Source organism: Numida meleagris, chromosome 6 (genome assembly GCF_002078875.1).
Source record: "Numida meleagris isolate 19003 breed g44 Domestic line chromosome 6, NumMel1.0, whole genome shotgun sequence".
Taxonomy (NCBI): Eukaryota; Metazoa; Chordata; class Aves; order Galliformes; family Numididae; genus Numida; species Numida meleagris.
This window is the reverse complement of record NC_034414.1, coordinates 37049746-37069842: the sequence shown is the minus strand read 5'-3', so window position 1 is coordinate 37069842 and position 20097 is coordinate 37049746. Positions and strand designations below refer to the sequence as shown.

Below are 20097 nucleotides of genomic sequence, written 5' to 3'. Positions count from 1 at the left end.
CTGAAAGAGCGCGAAAGTCCCGAGATTGTAGTACTCCCGATAAGGACATATTTAATACTACGAGTAGTATGGCAGCAGATGGACTTCCTGTGTGCATTGGAATTGAGCGTGGAGCATGGTCAAGTGCGCTGCTGCTCTTTGTGGGCAGAGCAAGTACAGCACTGTTTGGTACTGATCCCTTCCTTGGTGGCTGTTGTGTATGCTCCCTGTGAATCCTCTCGTGATGGCTGGAGTGTATTGCAGATTCAGGGAGAGCAGTGCTACCAATAAAACCTGCTGTTGTGATTGTTTTCTCTCAAGCCGAGTTGGTGAGGTCATTAAAACATTGCAATAAAACTGTGTTAACAGACTAAGCCACAGATGGTTTTGATGTGTGATGTGTAATGACTGGCTACCAACAAATAATGCCTTCAAAACAGAAAGCGATTTTTGGGGTACAATTCTTTTCTTTTTCCCTCTGTAACTTTTCAGGGAAAAATCCATACAAAACAAAGGAGGAAATGAGTTACAGTGAGACTAGGTGCGCAGAGCACTGTATGCAAATGAAAAAAGGTTTTCCTCCAATACGTCTCAATTCAAGTGATCTTAGAATTTTGCACTTGTAATAATCATGGGTTTGAAAAAAAAAAAGTTTTTTTTTTTCCCCCAGAAGTTCAATACTGCTGCTTTAAATTGCTGGAGTCCCCAGTGTCCCCTTGCAGGGAACAACAGCAGCCCTTAAAGGGACGCTGCCAGCTTCAGCCTCTGGTCTCTCTTTGGTCATTCTTGAAAAATATATTCTGATCTGTTTTTAAATAACTCTTGGTAATTATCAAGAACCTCTTTGTTAAGTGAGGGAGAAGTGTATGCAGAGAGAGAGCTGATGAAGACTTGAGTAAATGTTTATCCGCTGAAGTCAGTAAGGCTACTTAAAATTACTGAATTCATGCCGAAGTAGTGAAAGTAGGCAGGAACAGACCCAGGTGAATTGTGTGTCATATCCTATCACCTTTAAAAAAAAAAAAAAATCGGTCAATTTAAAGATATGTATTTTTTTTAAGTCTAAACTGTTCTTTAAAAAGTCTATTTAGTGCTTTAGCAATAATAGTTTGTATTTTTGCTAATACCCAGTTGGATTCAATATGGTTGACTGCAAAAAAAAAAAAAAGGAATATTCTTTCCTTTTCATACACAGAATGGCCAACAGCCATCTGTTCTTCATATACTGAAGAATAATTTATCTCCTGTCTCCCTTTCTTTGTTCTCCATTTCTTGTTTAGAGTAAGCAAAATCAAATTGTCAGTTATTGCAGGCCTTAGATTGTGCATTATCGAATATGTTAAGCAGGCACAAGAAATGTTTAAAAAAAAAAATCTATAATTTGTAGTTGTTGGATATTATTCATATAACACATCTCTTCCTCTTCTGTTCTAATTCCCTCCTTGTCACAGCTGATACTCTTCCTCAAGCATCCTTCTCTCGCTCAGAGGAATCCTCTGCTCTTGCAGAAAGGATTATCTGACCCAGGACCTTCCATTGTCCTTAATCTGGAGTTTCCATTTCATTTTCAACGTGTTATTGTTGCATCCGTCCAGCTGCAGTGAATATCATCATCTTTGTCAGTGTGTCTGATGCTTGTTTGTCAGTTAGAGTTAGTGGGGAGCCTGCAACAAAGAACTTCAAGTGGGAGCCATGCAGTTCTGTAACCTTGTTATGAGAACGATCTGACCAATCCTATCACTTTAAAAATGGCAGCACTGCACCCTGTAATTTTTTTTAAAGGAAAAAACTTAAGTGTAGATATCTCAAGTGGTATGGAATGCTCTGAAAGTATTGTGTGTCTGCCTTGAAAAAGCTATGTTAAGCTAACACAAGGCAAACAAATGGAATTTTTCACATTGTATGTTGCACTCCTATAAATTCCGATCTGTAAAGAGTTGTAAAGAAAAGGAAATAAAAATAATTGTCCGAACTGGAGCACACTGAGGAAATGCTCTGCTGTTGGATCACTGATCCATAGTGTGTGATATGTTTTAACATGGTATTGTGAATAGCTCCACTATCTACATGATCTCAAAAGTGTTCTAACAAATCACTGTTTTTCTGATACCTGTCAAAAATTGACAGGTATTGACTAATGAAAGCTCTTCTTTCTTGATCCCAGTGTAATAACCAGGAAGTAAGCAATAAAAATGCTGTAATTTTGGCATTAGTTGGAATTATAGGGAAGGAAGAGAATCAGTATTTGCTAATGGAACAGAAGAGGAGAAGAATCTGTATGAAAAAAGTTTGATGTTTTCTCTAAGAGCAGTGCTAACAGTGAAGGAATAAAAACTATTTAGAGAAGTACTTGACATTAATTTTTTTACCTCTGCCGTCTTTTCATATGTGAGCTGAGGCACTCCAAATCTGAAACTTACTCAAGTTTCAGCATGTTTCTGTGATCTTAAGGTTGTTCTGTGTTTGCACAATTTTAGACCCTCCTCCTGCCAGTTTGTGTGGAAATACAGGGGATGCAATGAAAATATGACACGCTAAACTCAGTGTGATTATTCTTGTGCATAAGGCTACTTACATTTGAATATTTGCCTACAGCACTTACAGGTCTTGATGCTCCATGACTGCCATCTGTAGTGAGAGATCTTGTTTTTACAATAACAGTTTATGAAGCTATGGTTTAAGAAGTGATAAATAAACCTTGATTGTGTTTGCAAGCTGCATAGAAGTAGAGCTGTCTTTGAACTTGAGGCCTATAACAGAAATGTGCTGCTTTATGAATCGGGATCAAGTTGAGAATGTTGGAAGATAATAATTTTCTTTTTCTCTTGCCTACTCTCTTTCTTTTCAGTGATTTTTTTGAACGCACCATTCTGTGTAACAGCCTTGTATGGAGCTGTGCTGTCACAGGTAAACCAGGACTCACATATCAGGAAGCACTGGAATCGGAGAAGAGAGCCAGACATAATCTTCAAAGTTTTCCAGAGGCACTCATCATTCCAGTTCTCTACTTGGCCACCCTTACCCATCGCTCACGACTTCATGAGATCTGTGATGAAATCTTTGCCTATGTCAAGGATCGGTATTTTGTTGGTGAAACAGTGGATGTGATTAGAAATAATGGTGCAAGGTAAGTATGTTTAAAATAAACACATTTCTTTCTAGCCGATGCGGGCCTTTTCTTTGAGCGTGCTGCTTTTAAGCCAAAAATCAGAATAATAAACTGTCAGACACACCAGAAGTCAGATGATGCTTAAGGTACCAATACCGTTACTGCTCCTAACTACATTAATTAAGAGTAGGATTGTATTGCTGGGCTTAGTGTGCCATTCCTTAGCTTAGAAGCATCTTTGGAGGCAGGACAGTTCTCTCCAGTCTTGATGCAGCGCTCTTTCAGTCCCAGTGGTGGATTTGCAGAGGAGTGGTAGTCCCTTGACACACCTGTGTGAGGAAGGTAGTCTGCTTGTAGGATGAGATCTAATTAGAAACGTGGAGAAACTGTGAGTTAAAAATTGTATGAAATTGTTGATGAAATCCTACGGAGCACAGTCAGTTGAATGATGTCTTCTGTACTGAAGAAAGCTTAAAGAAAGCTTAAAGAATCAGAATTGGATTTTTATTTTCTAAGTAGTAACTAAAATTGTGATCGTATTCTCAGAGAGGTAATTAATTGTAAAATGTTTGTAGTAGGTGATTACCTGAGATTTGCTTTTCTGTTTTGTCAGGAAAAAGGTGCTGGCTTATGCTGCAGAACGAACTGGGCACAGCCTTTGGGCTTTGTAACATTGTATATGTTGGGTGGTAGGAGTAGGGTGGTTCAATATAGTGGGCAGAAAACCCATGCAGAATGAAAGAATGTTTTCTTAGTATCTCATCCAGATCTTATTAAAAGGGAAAATTTCTTCGTGTGCTGTAGAAGATAACTTGCAAAGAACCTTTTGTGGCTGTGTACTTTATGCGGGCCTGTGCTTAATAATGAAAGCTTTCTATCTCTTCTCTATTCTGCCTTGTCAACCAGTGAAGTCTGTCTGCAAAGCCTGCGCAATAACTTTAGTAGAGCTGCTGTTCTCTGTATAGAAAACGTATATCCAAAGTTTGTTTCTATTTTTCTCATTTTGTCTAGTGAGTAGACCTACATCACCTTTAGTAGTAAAGTAATTTTGCTTAGGGAATAAGTTCTTCTTTTTCTTTCTTTCTTTTCTTTCTTTTTTCTTTCTAACCAGGATCCCAAGTATAATGAATTGTAAATGTAATTCACCTGTTGGTTTTCATTTGCCAAATGAAATGTGTTTGTTTTCAATCTTTGAAGATACTGTCAGTTTCCAAATTATTAGCAAAAAAAATGCTTTAGAAGATCAACCTTCTTTTTTCACTAGGAGCAGCTCTCCCATCTTTCTGCTGCTTTTCTAAACTCTTAGCTGAAATATTTATGTGTATCTGAGCTTTTTCAAAGCTTAAATGAGAAGTAGGCCTGTATGTAGAAACAAGGAAGATTTGTATGTATGACATCTTTTGAAATTCAGAATCCATTTCAGTTTCGTTTGTACACCATCATAAATCTGTTTTTAAGTTTTCCCCAACAAAATGGTTTCTACTTACCTTGTGGGCTGAATTCTGTTCAAGTAAAGTTGTGATATGTTTCTATCTCATGAAGGTAGCTTGCTTTTTTTTTTAACTAGCCTTTGATTCAATCTTATTGGTTATTCAAAATTATGTAGAGATGAATATCTAACAATTTTATGTTTATGATCCAGTTTCACGAGGAAACTTATTAATAAGATCTAAGCTAAATTTCTTAACCCTTTGGGGTGGGTTAGATAATACTGAAAACTTATTTCCATTTTACCATCTTTCCATCTTTAACTAAACTGCTAAAGATTTTAAATTTTAAACTGCTTGAGTATGAATTGTCTGTTAAAATGAAACATGAAGAATTCTCCATAGCTAATTGTATACTACTGATATTCTGGACAAATGTATAGCAGAGAGCTTCTTCAAGTCTTCATTAAATTTAGGAAACAGTGCAAGTTAAATGTTACTGTAGTGGGATTTTTATGCTTAGAGATAAATAATTAGAGCATGAAGTGAGAAGAGGTGATACATGGTTATTCTGCTGTGCAATTGAGAATTGACTTTGACTTATATTTTGAAGTACTGTGTTGAGGATTATGTATACTAACTGATGTTACATCTAAATAGCACTGCTGTTCAACAAAGTGATTTTTGTGTTTGCTATGTGCAGCTACATTTTCATGGTCTGTTCTAGCAAAAATGGTCCCTATCTGTCTGTAGTGAAGTAGTGTCTCACGAGACCAGCAGAATTAGGCAGATCATGAAACCTCATTTGTATAGGGTTGTTGTAAACTGCATTAATGTATGAAGCTTTCTGCACATGGAATGTCAGCAGGACTGTTTATTATCTGGACTCCCTGCATCATTTAATGTGAAGCCTACACTGCAATGCTGGGTAAATAAAGGTAATTTAAGTATTGATATAATTCCTAACTTTGTACATGCAATATGCTTGTAGGATAGATTAATTTGATGCAGTTTCCTATATTTTCAGCAAAATAAGTGGAAGAGAACATAAGCACTGGATAAGTTAAAAGCACATACATTAAGCCAAAACATTATCTTGAGTATGAGAAGCATTCTGTAGCACTGTAAGGAATGGACAGGTCATCTGGAAGGGTAAGAATACCAGTGCTTTGTCCAGAGGCTTGGCAAAAGACTTCTGAGATTGACCGTTCCTCTTTTCTCCCTGCGCCTTCTGGTTGCTACAGAATCTCATATCTCAGTGATTTTCCTGGTCTTATGTCCCTTTTGGGCTCTTCAGGTTTCTAGCTGATCATTGCGCTGCTCAGTTTTGAATTTATCTGCTTCCACTTTGTTGCTGAGGTCTGGTAGGAGGAGCTCAGAGAGTTTGGGAGCTCTGTTACTTCCTGTTACTTTGGTGTGTCTGGTGACATAACAGTTGTTATTGGCCAGAATGAGAATTTGCAGAGAAGCCCCCAGTCCTGTGACGTGGCTTGATCTGTGAAAATGATGCATGAAATTTAGTAGTCTAGTAGAAGTAACAAGGAGGTAATTCTGTTTGCTCTTTAACCCTTTCAGATGATGTAGAGTTTAAAAATAGCTAGCCTGCCTTTGTTTGTTTGTGTTCTGCTTTTCTGGCTAAACTTGGGCTGACCTTCCTCCAAAGTGGCAGCTGTGCCATGCTTTCAAACAGGAGGTGCTCAGACTTTCACTTAAAGAACTGTAAGAGTTCTGTATGTTTTTGTAGTGCTACTTCCATAAAAAACGCAATCATTTTTTTTGAAACATCAGTTAGGAGTTCATATAATATAGACTGAAAACTTTATTTTAAATTAAGTATAAACTTCTGTTGCCAAGGCATTGAGAACAGCTGTCAATAAATACTGTTTATGGAAAGCTATTTATTGATAAAGGCATAGAAATTTTTCTGGATTTTGTTGAGGGAGAGGGCAAGAGTAATATCTCATGTTATCTATCATCACTTAAGATGTCAAATAAGCAGCTAATGTTTTATCTCATACTTCATTGAAGCACAAGGAGAGATGTTGACCACATCACTGGAATCACTTCCTATATTTGTGCTTCAGAATGCGTAGTTTAAGACCTGTATATAGTAGTCTGTTTTTTCTGCAAAGAATAGCATATCTTGCAGTTTTCTGTCCAGTTCTTGCTGTGTTAGTACTGTGTTGTATTATTAGTATTTAAACCTTGCTGATATATTTTACAGCATCTTAGAATCTGAATTCAGTTATCTGTGGTGTTGGAAGCCTTACCTGAAACAACATCAGTGAATGCCCAAATAGGCTGAGTAATGACCAAATAAGACATAACAATGTGATTAACTCAACTGTAGGACCTGTTATTTTTAACTTGAGTTTAGCAGTGCCGCCTTCTTTTTTTTTAAAAAAAAAAAAAAAGAGGAAAAACTAGATTTAAAGCATGTATAAGCATCCAGTTGTGATTTATCAGTGTTCTGAGATTGGATGCTCTTAAAAGAAATAGTATCTGTCTTTATTAGGGTAACTGAGTGAGCAATGTAGTAATTAGTTAATTATCTGTAAGCTTGCAGTCTGGCTTGAGCAGTAAAAAGGTCGGAGGTTTTATGTTGGACAACTTTACCAGCTCTTTGATTTCGCCTCCTACTCTTTATAAATAGCTTATGAGGTGTTGCCTTCCCTTCCTCACTGATGTTAACGCACTTGACTTGATTGTTGTCCAATAGTTAGTGTGGAGTGTAATGAAAAAGTAGACCGCTGGCAAACTGAACTAGGTTACCTAAAAGGTAGGGAATAAGAAGGAAGAAAGCATATAAAAAAGTGGCAGATAGAAAAAGGAAATACATTTTTCATTTAATTTGACCACTAGATGACACCACTGCCAAAGTGCACTTGCCTGATATCTGTAAGCAAGCAATACCAGAATGCTTGTAGACAATGCGGTGTTTGTAAAATGAAACCAACTTACAGAAGGAGTAGATGGTGTTCTCTATGAGGAAGATTGCTTCATCTGAGATACAGGTTAATATCCTTTCTCTGCTCTGAATGATCTGATGTTGACCACTGCCAAGCTGTATGAAACGTAGATAATCGTGGAATAACATTGTCTGTAAATGAAACTTCTCTAACTCGGTGATTGTTCAGCCTGATGTCCTAATGCTTTAGGACTGTTCATAGTGGATTAATCATTGCTTTAAGTCGATTAAAAACTTGAATACTGTTTTCTTCTGTAAGTCTTCATGGGGACACATGGGAGCATGTTGCTACCATTACAGTGCCTGGCTGATAATGGAGTTGGTATGATAGGTGATGATCCTTACAAGAGCTAAGATTATAGCTAGCTTTCTAACTCCTTCGTTTGACCCGGCAACCAGGTTATACTTGGTTATATGTGTAACTGACTGCTGAGAACTGGGACAAGCTGATACAACTCACCAGAATGTAAAAGGCTAAGTGTACTTCATGTTCAGATTGTAATGAGTTGCGCTGATTTTTGAATTACTTTCTAGTCCACCAGTGTTTTTTCCTTTGTTTCAAAGCTGACTGGATGCAGAGGCACTGAAACTAACATCTACAGAATCAGAAAGCTGCAGTGCTGTTTTGTGTGGGAAAGGCTTAAAGATACTTCCCTGCATACAAACAAGGTTTCCTGCTTGATGTAAAAAATTGGATTTGAGTTCCGCAGTGAATTTCATGTGGTGATTATGAAATAGCATAGTTGAGAGTACTGGAGAGAAGCCTGTGTATTCATAGAGCAAATATAATTTGCATTCTTCCATCCTTGCCCTTTAAGGACCACTCAACTTCTGGTCTGGAAGAATCATACTTAAGGATTTCACTTTCCACTGCCCTTAAGTCCTTTGGGATATACTGATCTTTGTACTTGTTGACTAATAAATATATTTGTGTTTTACTGATTGGAAGCTATGAAATGATGATAATATTAGTTCACATTTCTTATGGGTTCTTAAACAGCTGTTAAAACTACCTTTCATTGCTGCGGGACTACTAGCTCTTGTTTCTGTGCGCACTGTCCTTTTATAACTGTATAAATGTAAAGGCATGGGGTTTGATTTGTTTCCTGATCTTTGTTTTTTAATTGGTACAATACTATGAAATGAAATTCAGAAATATCTGAGTTGAATGAAAAAGAAATCCGGCAAGTAAGTTTATTCCCTTTGTTTGGGATTTTCCTAAATCGTACTCATCTTGGACTACTGGGAAGTTCTAAATATGTTCTGTGTCTTGCCCAACTATCTTCATAGGTGTATGGTTTCCGTGGAACAGACTCATAGCATTCTGGAGTTTGTGTGCCTGGATTGTTTGGTTAGGAAGGTTAGGCTACTGAGATCACCTAGCTACCCCAAGAATTACATTGTTTCAGGATTTTTAATTGGGGGAAACCTTAACTACTTCTCATTCATTTCCTGCTCTGGCTGTGGCCAATATTTGCCTCTTGCGCATGCTCTGGTTCTCATCAGACCCCTCAGTGAGCCACCTGAAGTAGCTGATTGGACAGAAACTTACCCAGCTCTTATGTTGGGTTAGTTTTTGGCAGGTAAGTGAATTAAATTTAATGGCAATTAGTAAGTAATATTGAGTGCCAAAGCTTCAAAAAGCAAGCACCACAGTAAGTATGCGGCTGGAAGGAGGGATGTAAGGAAAGATTTTCCTCTTCTGGCAATGTCTAACTGTTAAGTCATCTTTGCATCTCCAAGAACAGCACCCCAAGGCTACAGGTACAATTTGCCTTTGTACATCTTCAGCCAGCCACATCCTTACCATTCTTCTGGGAAGGTTTTCTGCTAGTTGTGCCAAACTGATCTTCAAAGTGCAGCCCAGAATTATTATTCATAGAGAATGATAGAAGTGGGGCTTCTGGAGCAACCATGTCTTGTGCTGCAGGCTCCAGTTGGTATGGTATCTCTTGCCTGGTCCTCAGGCACCAAGGGTCTGTTTCAGAACAGTTCAACTCCAGAGGAGTTTGTGTTATATCTTGGCAATTTTATATAGCTTTGTAGCTGTGCACCTTTAAGTGTGTGCTTAAACTTGAATTGTTTTGCAACAAGCTCTTACTAGCTCTATATGTATATGGATTACTTCATACAGCGTGGAGGTGCAAAGGCTGCTGAAGTTGGTTGTGTTCTTTTACTTGTGCCAGGTAGGCCAGCCCTACCTGAAGTTGATGGAAATCAGTAGGAAATCTCTCTCACTGATTAGGAGAAAAAAAAACACCCCAAACTGAGGTATGTGCTGGTATTTAAGAAATAATAGATATTTTTAGAAATTGGTGATCCCTCCTCTTGCTTTGTGTTTAAAATTCTTAGGCTACTGTGTTGTTTCTTCTTCTTAAAGGCCAAGTGCTTCTCGAACCTTTCCCGTAACATCTATTTAGCCTAGCTAAAGGGGCCTCAGAGAATTTGGTTTCTGGGACTAACATAAAGGCCACCCTTGTGACAGGTCAGAGAATTTACATGCTGTTGTTATTAGCAGCCTGTAATGCAGGAAGAGGTATGCAGAACTGTTACAGGATAGGATCATCATTTTCCAGGCTTTTTGCTCTAGTTCTTGGCTGTCAATTTCCAAGCTAGAGTTGTTGAGATTTGTGTTTAAAAAAAAAAAAAAAAAATTATGCTGGCTCTATTCTCAATCTATCTGATCATACTCTGAATAATGTTTGGGATTCACTTAGTGTGAAAATAAACCTTTTTGCAGTATTGACTGTAATTTCATGGAAAGTGCTTCTTGACTGAGAGAGACGTGTGTATATATATATTAATGTAATTTTCTTCTTAGATTGAGGTGCCCAGTTTTTACTTTATTTGGAAATTCTCCCTCTTTCCTGTAATTTTCAATCCCAGTAATGCTTTTTTTTTTTTTTTTTTTTCAAATATTCTGGAGCAATCAGAAGAAGACTGATCTAAAGATTGTTGTGTAGCAACAAATGAGTTAGAACTGGTTGTGTTGAAAGATAGGTTAGAAGTCAGAAAAAGGATATACTCAAGAATAACTCAAGGTACTGGAATAATGTAAGGAATACATAACAAGCTCTTAACACATGATGAATTTGTGAATGGTCTTATATAAAGTGCTTGTGCGTGATGGTGGGTAGCTGGATTTGTTAGCAGCCTGTCATGCCTCTGTGGCTAGAATTAGAGGTTATCATGGTGTAATTTTTAGAAATGGGTGTACTGAACTAAGTAGATTGCAGCATTTTTGTGATTTTTCTTTTTTAAGAATTTATTTGGTGCATGTTTTCCTGTAAGAGGAGACCTAATCTGATCAGTTTGACTTTGATGTAAGCTGTCTAAAGATCTTAAGGTATCCTTTTTAAAAAGTATTTAAACTAGTGTTTTTTATTTGGATGTCTTGATTCAGCTGTTAGCTCTGTTCCTCTGTGTGCCTTAGGATGTAAAATAAGAATTGTAATAAATGAACTCAAGGAATTTTTAACTTCTGGAGAAGAAGCAGACATTAATTCCCACTAAAAGCTGAGTGTCTGCCCAAGGAATTTGCTCAAACTAGCCATGGCTTGACCGTAACAAGGCTAAAAAGAAGTCTTCATTCATAGATTGTTAATTCTTTAGTGCTGGAAGGAATGAATGCATCACTTTCTTTAATCTCCTGTCTATTATAAGCAATGAAATGTTATTGAGATAGGTGCAGTGTGTTTCACTTGGTTCCTTTCCGAAAGGTTTCTTTCAGATAATGATTTGGATGAAGGCATAGAGGATGCAGAATCATTTGCTTTTTGTGTTTGCTTATTCCATTAGTCATTCTCCCTGCTTAAGAAGAACAATAATAATGAAAAGCAGCTTATTGAGGATTTTGCTGCTTACTGGATCAAGTATATGGAATATATAATTTCTGCACTTAGAGAAGGTGATATGAAATTAGCATGCGTAAAGAGGTAAATTAAGTGTTGGTAAAATACTCAGTGCCTAAATATTCAGTCTCCTTTGTCCAGGAGGATCGATTCGTTTATGTTTCAGATTCTTTGTCCTCTCATGGCCCTGTGTAGGGTAGGTTGCGATTCGGCTTTCATGTGGCTTGTTTTACTGTGATTGCGACTTCAGTGTGCATGCGCTCCCTCTAGTGGTCATTAAACTAAAATAGTTTAGACAAGCGTCAGTAGCCCTGTCTATCAATGTTCTTTGATGCTTTTGATTATTTTCCACTGAAAATTCATTTAAGTGCTTTTAAATTGAGTGGAACTCACTAGAATATGCATTTAGTAACGTGGAAATAAGTTCTGCTAAGTTTTTTTTAAAGCTGGTATTATTTTTATATTAGAAAAAAAAAAACAAAACAGCCAGATAATGCACATTCTAACATCCAGTTGCCTCCATAATATTAATATAAAGTGGGAGCCTGCAATATTTTGAATATTGGAGAAGCGGGATCCTGCAGTGACAGGATATTTGACATACTTGGCTGCTCTCAGGATTGAGCTGGTGCTGGGCCAGGCCTTAATAAGCCCTGGTGGACCTGGGCTGAGGCTGTGTACAGCCACTAGGATCTGTCTCTCTGTTACAAAGTCGGGTGCTCTTGGTTCTTTACAGGGAGTCTGTTTAGATTTGCACAGTTAATTAACTTGAGCTCCGCTCATCAGGAAAACGTGCCTTCCAGACCCAAACCAGCTAGCTGTGGAAACAGGGCCAGCTGCGTTTGAATGGCGCTGTGCCTGGGGTTAATAAGTCCAGCGGACTCAAGCTGGCTCTACATGAAGACAGCTCTGGTGTCCCCATGGATAATTAAGCATATTGATTGTCCTCTTTACTCTAGGAATACATGAGGATGTTAATAGATTATATTTATTTATTTATTTATTTTGGTAACATGCCCTGTGGAGCGCGTTGGAGCTTGCTCCCTCCCTGTTGGAGAGAAGCGTGGGGAGGACAGCTGCAGGCACTGACTGCTTTGCTGCTCCTAGCTAAACTCACAGGGATTTTTCAGTGCTTTCAAATTTTCTCCCTCTGCCCCTGAGTTGTGTTGTGGTTGTTGTTGTTGTTCTGTTCTCTTCCCCCCCCCCCCCCCTGCAGGTTTTTATATCATGCTTGCTTTCAGAAAGGTGATTGTTTGAATAAATATTTGGAAGTCGTTTCCTTTTTGCCTGTATTTAGTTCAGTTTAGATAAAAAACACTTAAAATTTGGCTCTTGTGGACTTTTTTTTTGTTTAGCTTAGTTTGTTTTTTAATTTAGGCATAATACCAGGCTAATTCAAGCCCCGTGCTTCATGTAGTTTGTCATACTCTTTTCAAGTGGAAGTGTTTGGTGCTTAGAAGAAGAGAATCATTGTTTTCTTCCTCCGCCACCCCTTTGGGCTTTTAATGGTGGTACATGACAACATCCATTGACTGCGATAGTTAATTTTTGTGAAGCAGACAGGGCTTTAGGAGATTAAACTACAAAGTATGAATCAGGGAATTCCAGGAAGGGGTGAAAGTTAGTGGTTAAGAATCAGCTGTGGCAGTTACCCAGCATTAAGTGTAGATGAATTAAACTTTTTGATATGTAGTTAATTGTCTCTTTTTATAACTAGCATCCTGAATGCTAGTTATAAAGGGATAGACTTGTTTTGTCAATTGTGTGCATGCCAGATGGAGCCTTAATATGTGTCAGCAGATAAATGGGCCATTATTAAGATTAGATGCATAATGATCATTTCAGCCTTGTTTATTTAGGTCATGAGCAACGGTAGAAAATGATCTCTTTAAGTTTAAAAAAAAAAAAGTTGAAATCTGAAATCTGAAAATCTTGCGTTCCTTAGGTTATTCTGAAAATACAACAGATGTGCTTGGTGGACCATTTTCAAGTAACACTCTGTTAACTTTCAGTATTTTTTTTTCAAACTTTAAGTTTACTTGAGTAAACTTACCATTGAAACTAATTCTGCCAGTGACTTGAAAGTTTTTCTGGTTAGTGAAGCTGATGCTGTGTAAGCAAATGAGTTTAGTCACTTGTTAGATGGAACTCATGAAATGAATGTTCTACTTAGTATTTCAGTGCAAGACTCTTATGTATTATCCTGTAGACAATATAATGTTGTTACATGAGTGTTCTTAAAATAACAGCTGATACTTTCTGCGTTAGAGAAAGACTTTAACAGCAATAAATGTCTGTGTTTTATTTCAGGTTGCAGTGTCAGATTTTGGAAGTCATTCCTCCAGCACATCACAACGGAATGGCAAATGGCCACGTCAGCAGTGCTGATGGAGACACCATTGTCATCAGTGATAGTGACGATTCAGAAACGCACAATAGTTCTGCACAAAATGGGTAAATGATACTTCTGCAGGATAAGGCAGTTAGGTTGGGTGGAAATTAGACTAAAACAGGGTCTGATTGAAACAAATTACTCAATTTGTATGGATTGTGAGTATTCTGCCAGCTTGGAGGTGACAAGCTGAATGTTCGCAGATGCCTTACACCGTCATGCTAGTTACACTATGTGTAATGAACCAGGGAACTGTGTATTATGAGAATCTTGAGTACCTACAGAATACATGCTGTTAATCTCTTTGGAATGACTGTGTTTGTGCTGAAAGATAGTGGAGGAATCTTGTGTGCCTGTCACTAGTCGTCTCTGTGCTACAGAACCTGTGCTGCTATGTTGTAGAGAATGCATTTACATTCTGCAGTTCTACAGCATGGTGCTACTTAGTTTGCTGTATTCATTTATCCCCAAATATTCCGTAATGGGGCTCAGAACTGAGATTGCCTTATAATGAAAAGACATGATGTTACTGGAACTCTGTGAAGAATCTTTAAGTAGTTTTAATGTGATTGTCCAAAATACAAAAATCTGCAATGTTTTCTTCATTGTGTGTGTATAAATGCTATACCATAGCATTTCATGGATTTGAATATGATTTAGGTGCAGTGAAACAGCACGTGTCTTGTATTAAGGAATTATATTTTTGTTGCAGTGGCTTAAAAACTTTGAATAAGAGAACTTCTGGTCTATAATTGGGGTGTTAAATTTGGATTGTCTCTTTACCAACTTGTAACAGAGTTTGCATGTGCTGCTTATTCTAGCAGAGCAATGAGAGGAAAGATTTCTTTCAACAAGCACAATGTTGATGGAAGAAGAATGTTTGAAATAGGTCCCAATCTAGCATCTAATAACTTACAGGATATCCATGAACTTTTATTGACTTTGAGATATTACATGGATGCAGAAGTTAATGTTACTGATTGCCGCATTAAGACTTCCATGACGTGATGTTCCTTGAATAACTAAGGTGGAGCTCCTCACTTGACTGAGAATAGTGTAGGATTATTATTTTTGTTTTTTTAAATTATCCACTGTCCTTTGAAGGTAGCGTCCAAGTTTTTTGTGAAGAAGTCTTACATCTTTGAGAAAATTAATACATTTTATGTTCCACAAGGCATATGGAATTTGGAAGGAGGTTGTTCTTGGAGTAGTGCAAGCACACACACAGCTGACTGTGGGATTGATCCCTTTATATTGCTGTTACTTCCATGCACTCAGAGGTGGCAGTAAGGCTGTCCTACACTCTCAGTCAGTCTTTGGTTCTCCCCTGCTGATTGCTTATTTTTCCTCCCTACTCTATGTTGCCAAAAAAAATTTCTTTCTGTTAGCAAGAGAAGTGTTGTGAGAAAATATGAATACATTTCGAAGCAGTGTTTTGTGGTATACCGAAAAAAAAAAAATTGTCAAACAAACTGAAGCTGTAAACCTCTTTTGGCTTTAAAATGCCTGCTGAAAGTTTTGAGCTAGACTTCTTATAACAAATGCAGTAGCTCTCTGATTATTTTCCAAGTTTGCATATATCCTGAAACTATCATTTGTGAAATCTACTTGAAAATAGAGCAGTGTTGTCAAATTCTCTATGTAAGTATCTAACGTTCTTTATGCCTTTACTGATTACTTAGTTTTACAGGTCTAATCCTCTAGAGACTATATTTTGCTGTTTGTGGAGGATGTGGATGTTACTAGTTTTGGGACTGGTGTTAAGCTGATGCTCTCTGCCTCTTGTCTGCAGACAAGTGTCCAGGTTTTAGAGCCACCTTTCAGGCAAAGCTGCAGTGCCCCTAAACAATGGTACAGCAGATGCTGGATGTGTTTGTGACGGGGTGGGGGCGGTGGGGGTAGAGCACACGGCACAGATTGATGGGCCATCTGCAAATATTTTTCATAAAGAATCTGTAAGGCTAAAGAATCTTAACTGAAAATAGATGTCATTAGAGATCTCAGCCTTTCTCTGACCCCACTCATGTTTGCTTGGGGCAGAAATAGCCAAGAATTCTGTAAAAGGAAAAAAAAAATGCTCCTGGTGGCTATTTTTGTTGCATTCTGTGGCAAAAGCTTAGGTTGTACAAGGAAAAAGAAACCAGAACAGTCTCAGCTGATGTTTTTTCGTTCACATAATTTTGGATCTGATAAATTTTCCTGTGTTCCGTCTTGTGCCATCCTGTGATGACTTTGTGCAGGGTGTTTTGTGTTTTGTCCTGTGAAATTGATCTAACCTTTTTTAACTTCTGTATGGTTTTTATAAATCTTTATAAAATACAACAAAAGTTAATGTTGCAATTTCTGTGCTAAAATAACTGAACGGTGGTCCATTTTTTAAAGTTTTCTGTATGTACTGAATGACTTCTTCTGCACTAAGCAATAATGAGACTTTAAATCAGCGTTTACAAATGAGGATTTCAGGAACATGTTCATTTCTTAGGATAATTATCGGAAACTCAGTAACTAAGCTGGAAAAGTTTGGTGTGTTTGGAAGTTAGATTGGGGCTCCTATGTATGATCCACCGAAGATGAGAGAAGGACTTATTCAAACTAGAAAATAGAAGTTAGTGGTGCAAGTGTTAGCCATTTGGTTATTCTTTCGATCCTGCCTTCTATTATAGGCAGTACTGGAGTGGAGAATCTGTGCTTTTGGTGTAATATTAGCACTCAGTCTCTTATATCAGTGTCACCACAATATCTTCTCGTGTCCTTTAGCTAAGACTGAAGGGCTGGAAATGCAGGGGTATATGGTGAGGAAACAAGTTCAAGTTTCATATTTTGTAGGGAATTCTAGCAGCAGCATTCATTCCTTTAGCTTTCCATCCTTGGAAATGATCATGAAAGATTTCATTTCTATCAGTTTATGTATTTATTATCAGCCATCTGAGTGTTGCATTTCTTTGGACTTTTTGTTTCACAGAGTTAGTGGAGTAAGGGAGGGAAAGATTCATGCAGATTTCATGTTCACAAAGTTTATGAGATGTAGTTCACTGTATCTTCATAGGGATAAAGATAACAGTGTTAAACCGCCACAGTGGTATATTTGATCTATTTTGTTCTGTCACAGAATCTGTCTTCAAGTATTTTTATAAATGCCTGAATGATTGATAATGTCAATGAAATGCACCCCTCTATATCTACTAGTTGAGCCACAATAACTTTGTCACCTTCCCACACTGATACAGTGATGACAGTTGAACTCTTCCTCAGAAAGCAATACAGCTTTGATTACAAATGGGCACCCTAGGAAACGTCTGTTGTGTAGTTTAATAGCAAAATGCGATGTTATTAAATAAAATCTCAGTGAAATAATACCGTTAATGAAATCTGTGCATGAATAAATACCACACTACTTAGAGCAGTCACCCCAACATGCTTTCCCAGGAAGAGGTGTAAGAAAACTGTTACCGTTAACTCAATAAAAATGTTGTTTAACTGATTACTTCCCCTTTACAGTTAACTTCAAAGAAAAACTTGTCAACCACTTATTCTGAAGTGTAGATGCTTTGGGTTTACGGTTCTTGATTTTTCAGAATGTTGTTGGTGAGGGTGCTTATTCTAAATTGGTAATTAAGAAAATATTGTGTCTATGTTGTTGGTTTTTTTTAGTTAACTTTGGGATGTGATTCTATCTCTATGACTATCTCTATCATCTTTTCAAATATTTTCTAAGTCTCTCTTTTGGATTCCTTCATCCCGTGCCTACTGCAAATACTGAGAATATTAGGAAGGTTCATTTTCTGAAGATTGGGGGTATATCAGTGCTTGTCTCCCTGTTTGTTCCCTTCCTTCACCACTAGAAAACGCATCTCTTTTCCTGTTCCAAGCAGTTTTACTGGCTTTGATGTAGATTTAAAACAAGTAGCAGAAAAGCTGGCAGAAGTGAATAGGTCCAGTTGGGTACTGATGGAAGTTATAGACTGTCTGGCTGGGGATTCTGAAAAGTTCTCCTGTATATGTATATAAACAAAGCACGTAGAATATAAGACTGGTATTTTGTGATTGCCACTAACTATTTCTTAACCTTTTTTTAGGAAGAAGAAAGCCATAATTGATCCTTCTTTGTTCAAATACAAAGTCCAACCTGTTAAAAAAGAACTGTATGAATCTGTTATTGTTAAAGCATCTCAGCTAAGGTAAAATTAGTATATGAAAGTTAAAATTATACTTTACAACAACTGTGTGTGTCACTGTAAAGATGTTTTTGATATAAAATGGCATTTTATGGTAGTAAGAACTATTAACTAGAGGCACTGGAGCAAGCAGCTGTTTCACAAGCTTTGTGTATTAATGATTCCAAAATTTAATAGTTTTAATGCATTAAACCATCCTTTCAAATCTGTATTTTCACTGGCACACAGGTGAGGCCTGCAATTACTTATAATACCTGTACCTACTGCTGTGGCTGAGGTTGTTGAAAAAAGTTTGAGAACTCTATTCTATAATACTTCTGGCCTAGTAATGTTGTGAAGTCTTTTTATTGTAGCGGTCATTGTAATCTGACTACTTTACTTCTAAAAAAATAGAAAGTTGCAACGATTTTCTTTTAAGTGTTGTAGATGGGCTTTTAAACCTCTCTAACCTCTCTATCTAACCTGGATACTCTGGAAAAAGTTCCAGTGATTTCAGGACACTGTTCCAGCATGAATTGTGATTAGTTCTTTTCATGAATTACTCCTGTGTAATAGGCAAGTTTCTTGGATGATTACTTAAATCAGGGCTAATTACACCATATTTTTCCATTCACTTAAGATTTTACTTACCTTTATGGTACTTGAGGTTATTCTAGCTAGATGTTTTCTGTAACTCTGTAGCTCCTGGTTTGTTTTCTTTCCATGAAGTAGTGCAAATTCCCTGGAATGTTAGGAAGCATTTAGAGTGCATACTGTCCTGTAGCAAGGAGTTGGATGGTTTGACAAAGCAGTGTGAGAATTCACCCCCTCACAGTCTCATACTTGTTGGCATGAGACTTCTATGCCTTAGCTCCACATTTGAGAGGTAGTACTGTCTCGTTTGTTTGTTTTTTTTCACTCTCCTAAAGCAATGGGATTTTCCTTTTATTTGGATATTTTAAATGCCACTGTGGCAGAATTATATGTTTGTGAAAGACTTAGGTGAAGGTGAATAGTCTGTGGAATTGTGTGTACATGTAATAGAGGACGTAACAGGATTTTCAAAGCAAGAACTACAGTTGCACAAAAATATGTATATCTATACATAAAGATGCACAAATATTAAATGTAGTTTATAATTAAGAAAATGGCAAAAAGCTTAATCATGTGATTTGCTATGTGTGTTCTTGCACATACTGTCAGCTGCATTTAAACAATAATTAATGTATAATAGTTGATAATACTACCTTTATTTCCTAATACAGCCGGAGGAAACATCTGTTTTCTCGTGACAGACTTAAACTTTTTCTGAAGCAACACTGTGAACCACATGATGGAGTCATTAAAACTAAGGTAAATAAATAGAATAGTTTGTGGAATAGAACAATGACCTTATTCAATCTTTCCCCCTTTTTTGTTCTTTTCTACCGCTACTCAGAGCTTGTCCTTCAACTACATCAACTTTATTCTTTTATAAGCATAGTATATTGAATTACTCTTTGACTGGACTCTTTATTCTTCACTTCATATTATGGCCTTGACCCTGAAATCCTTCTTATCTTCCCATTAGTTTTAAAAAGGAGCGTTGGTTGTTTTATTACACTTTGCATTTTGTGTGTGTTGAGAGGAGTCCTCATACAGTGATGGAACTTCTCATCCTGTATAGGAAAGCTTTGATAGATGAGAGCCTCAGTGGGAGTTATATCATAGAATCATAGAGTCATAGAATCATAGAATGGCCTGGGTTGAAAAGGACCACAATGATCATCTAGTTTCAACCCCCCTGCTGAATACAGGGTCACCAATCACTAGACCAGGCTGCCCGGAGCCACATCCAGCCTGGCCTTGAATGCCTCCAGGGACGGGGCATCCACAACCTCCTTGGGCAACCTGTTCCAGTGCGTCACCAATCTCTGTGTGAAAAACTTCCTCCTAATATCTAACCTACATCTCCCCTGTCTCAGTTGAAAACCATTCCCCCTTGTCCTGTCGCTACCCATCCTCGTAAACAATTGTTCCCCCTCCTGTTTGTATGCTCCCTTCAAGTATTGCAAAGCAACAATGAGGTCTCCCCGAAGCTTTCTCTTCTCCAAGCTAAACAAGCCCAATTTCCTTAACCTTTCTTCATAAAAATAGTATGCAATGCTTCACGAATTTGCATGTCATCAGTGACAGTTGTGGAAAATTAACAAAAGCAACTAATTTTCTAAATGAATT

General features: G+C 37.5%; 1 protein-coding gene across 1 annotated transcript in view; it reads left to right on the top strand.

Moving 5' to 3' along the window:
* The window catches only part of BAZ1A (bromodomain adjacent to zinc finger domain 1A), a gene marked incomplete at its 5' end in the record, with an annotated part of 47638 nt that continues 30368 nt past the window's right edge, over positions 2828–20097 (top strand). Inside the window, 4 exon segments of the mRNA XM_021401657.1 lie at positions 2828–3106; positions 13645–13788; positions 17803–17904; positions 19146–19233. Coding sequence (XP_021257332.1) covers positions 2828–3106; positions 13645–13788; positions 17803–17904; positions 19146–19233 — 613 coding nt within the window.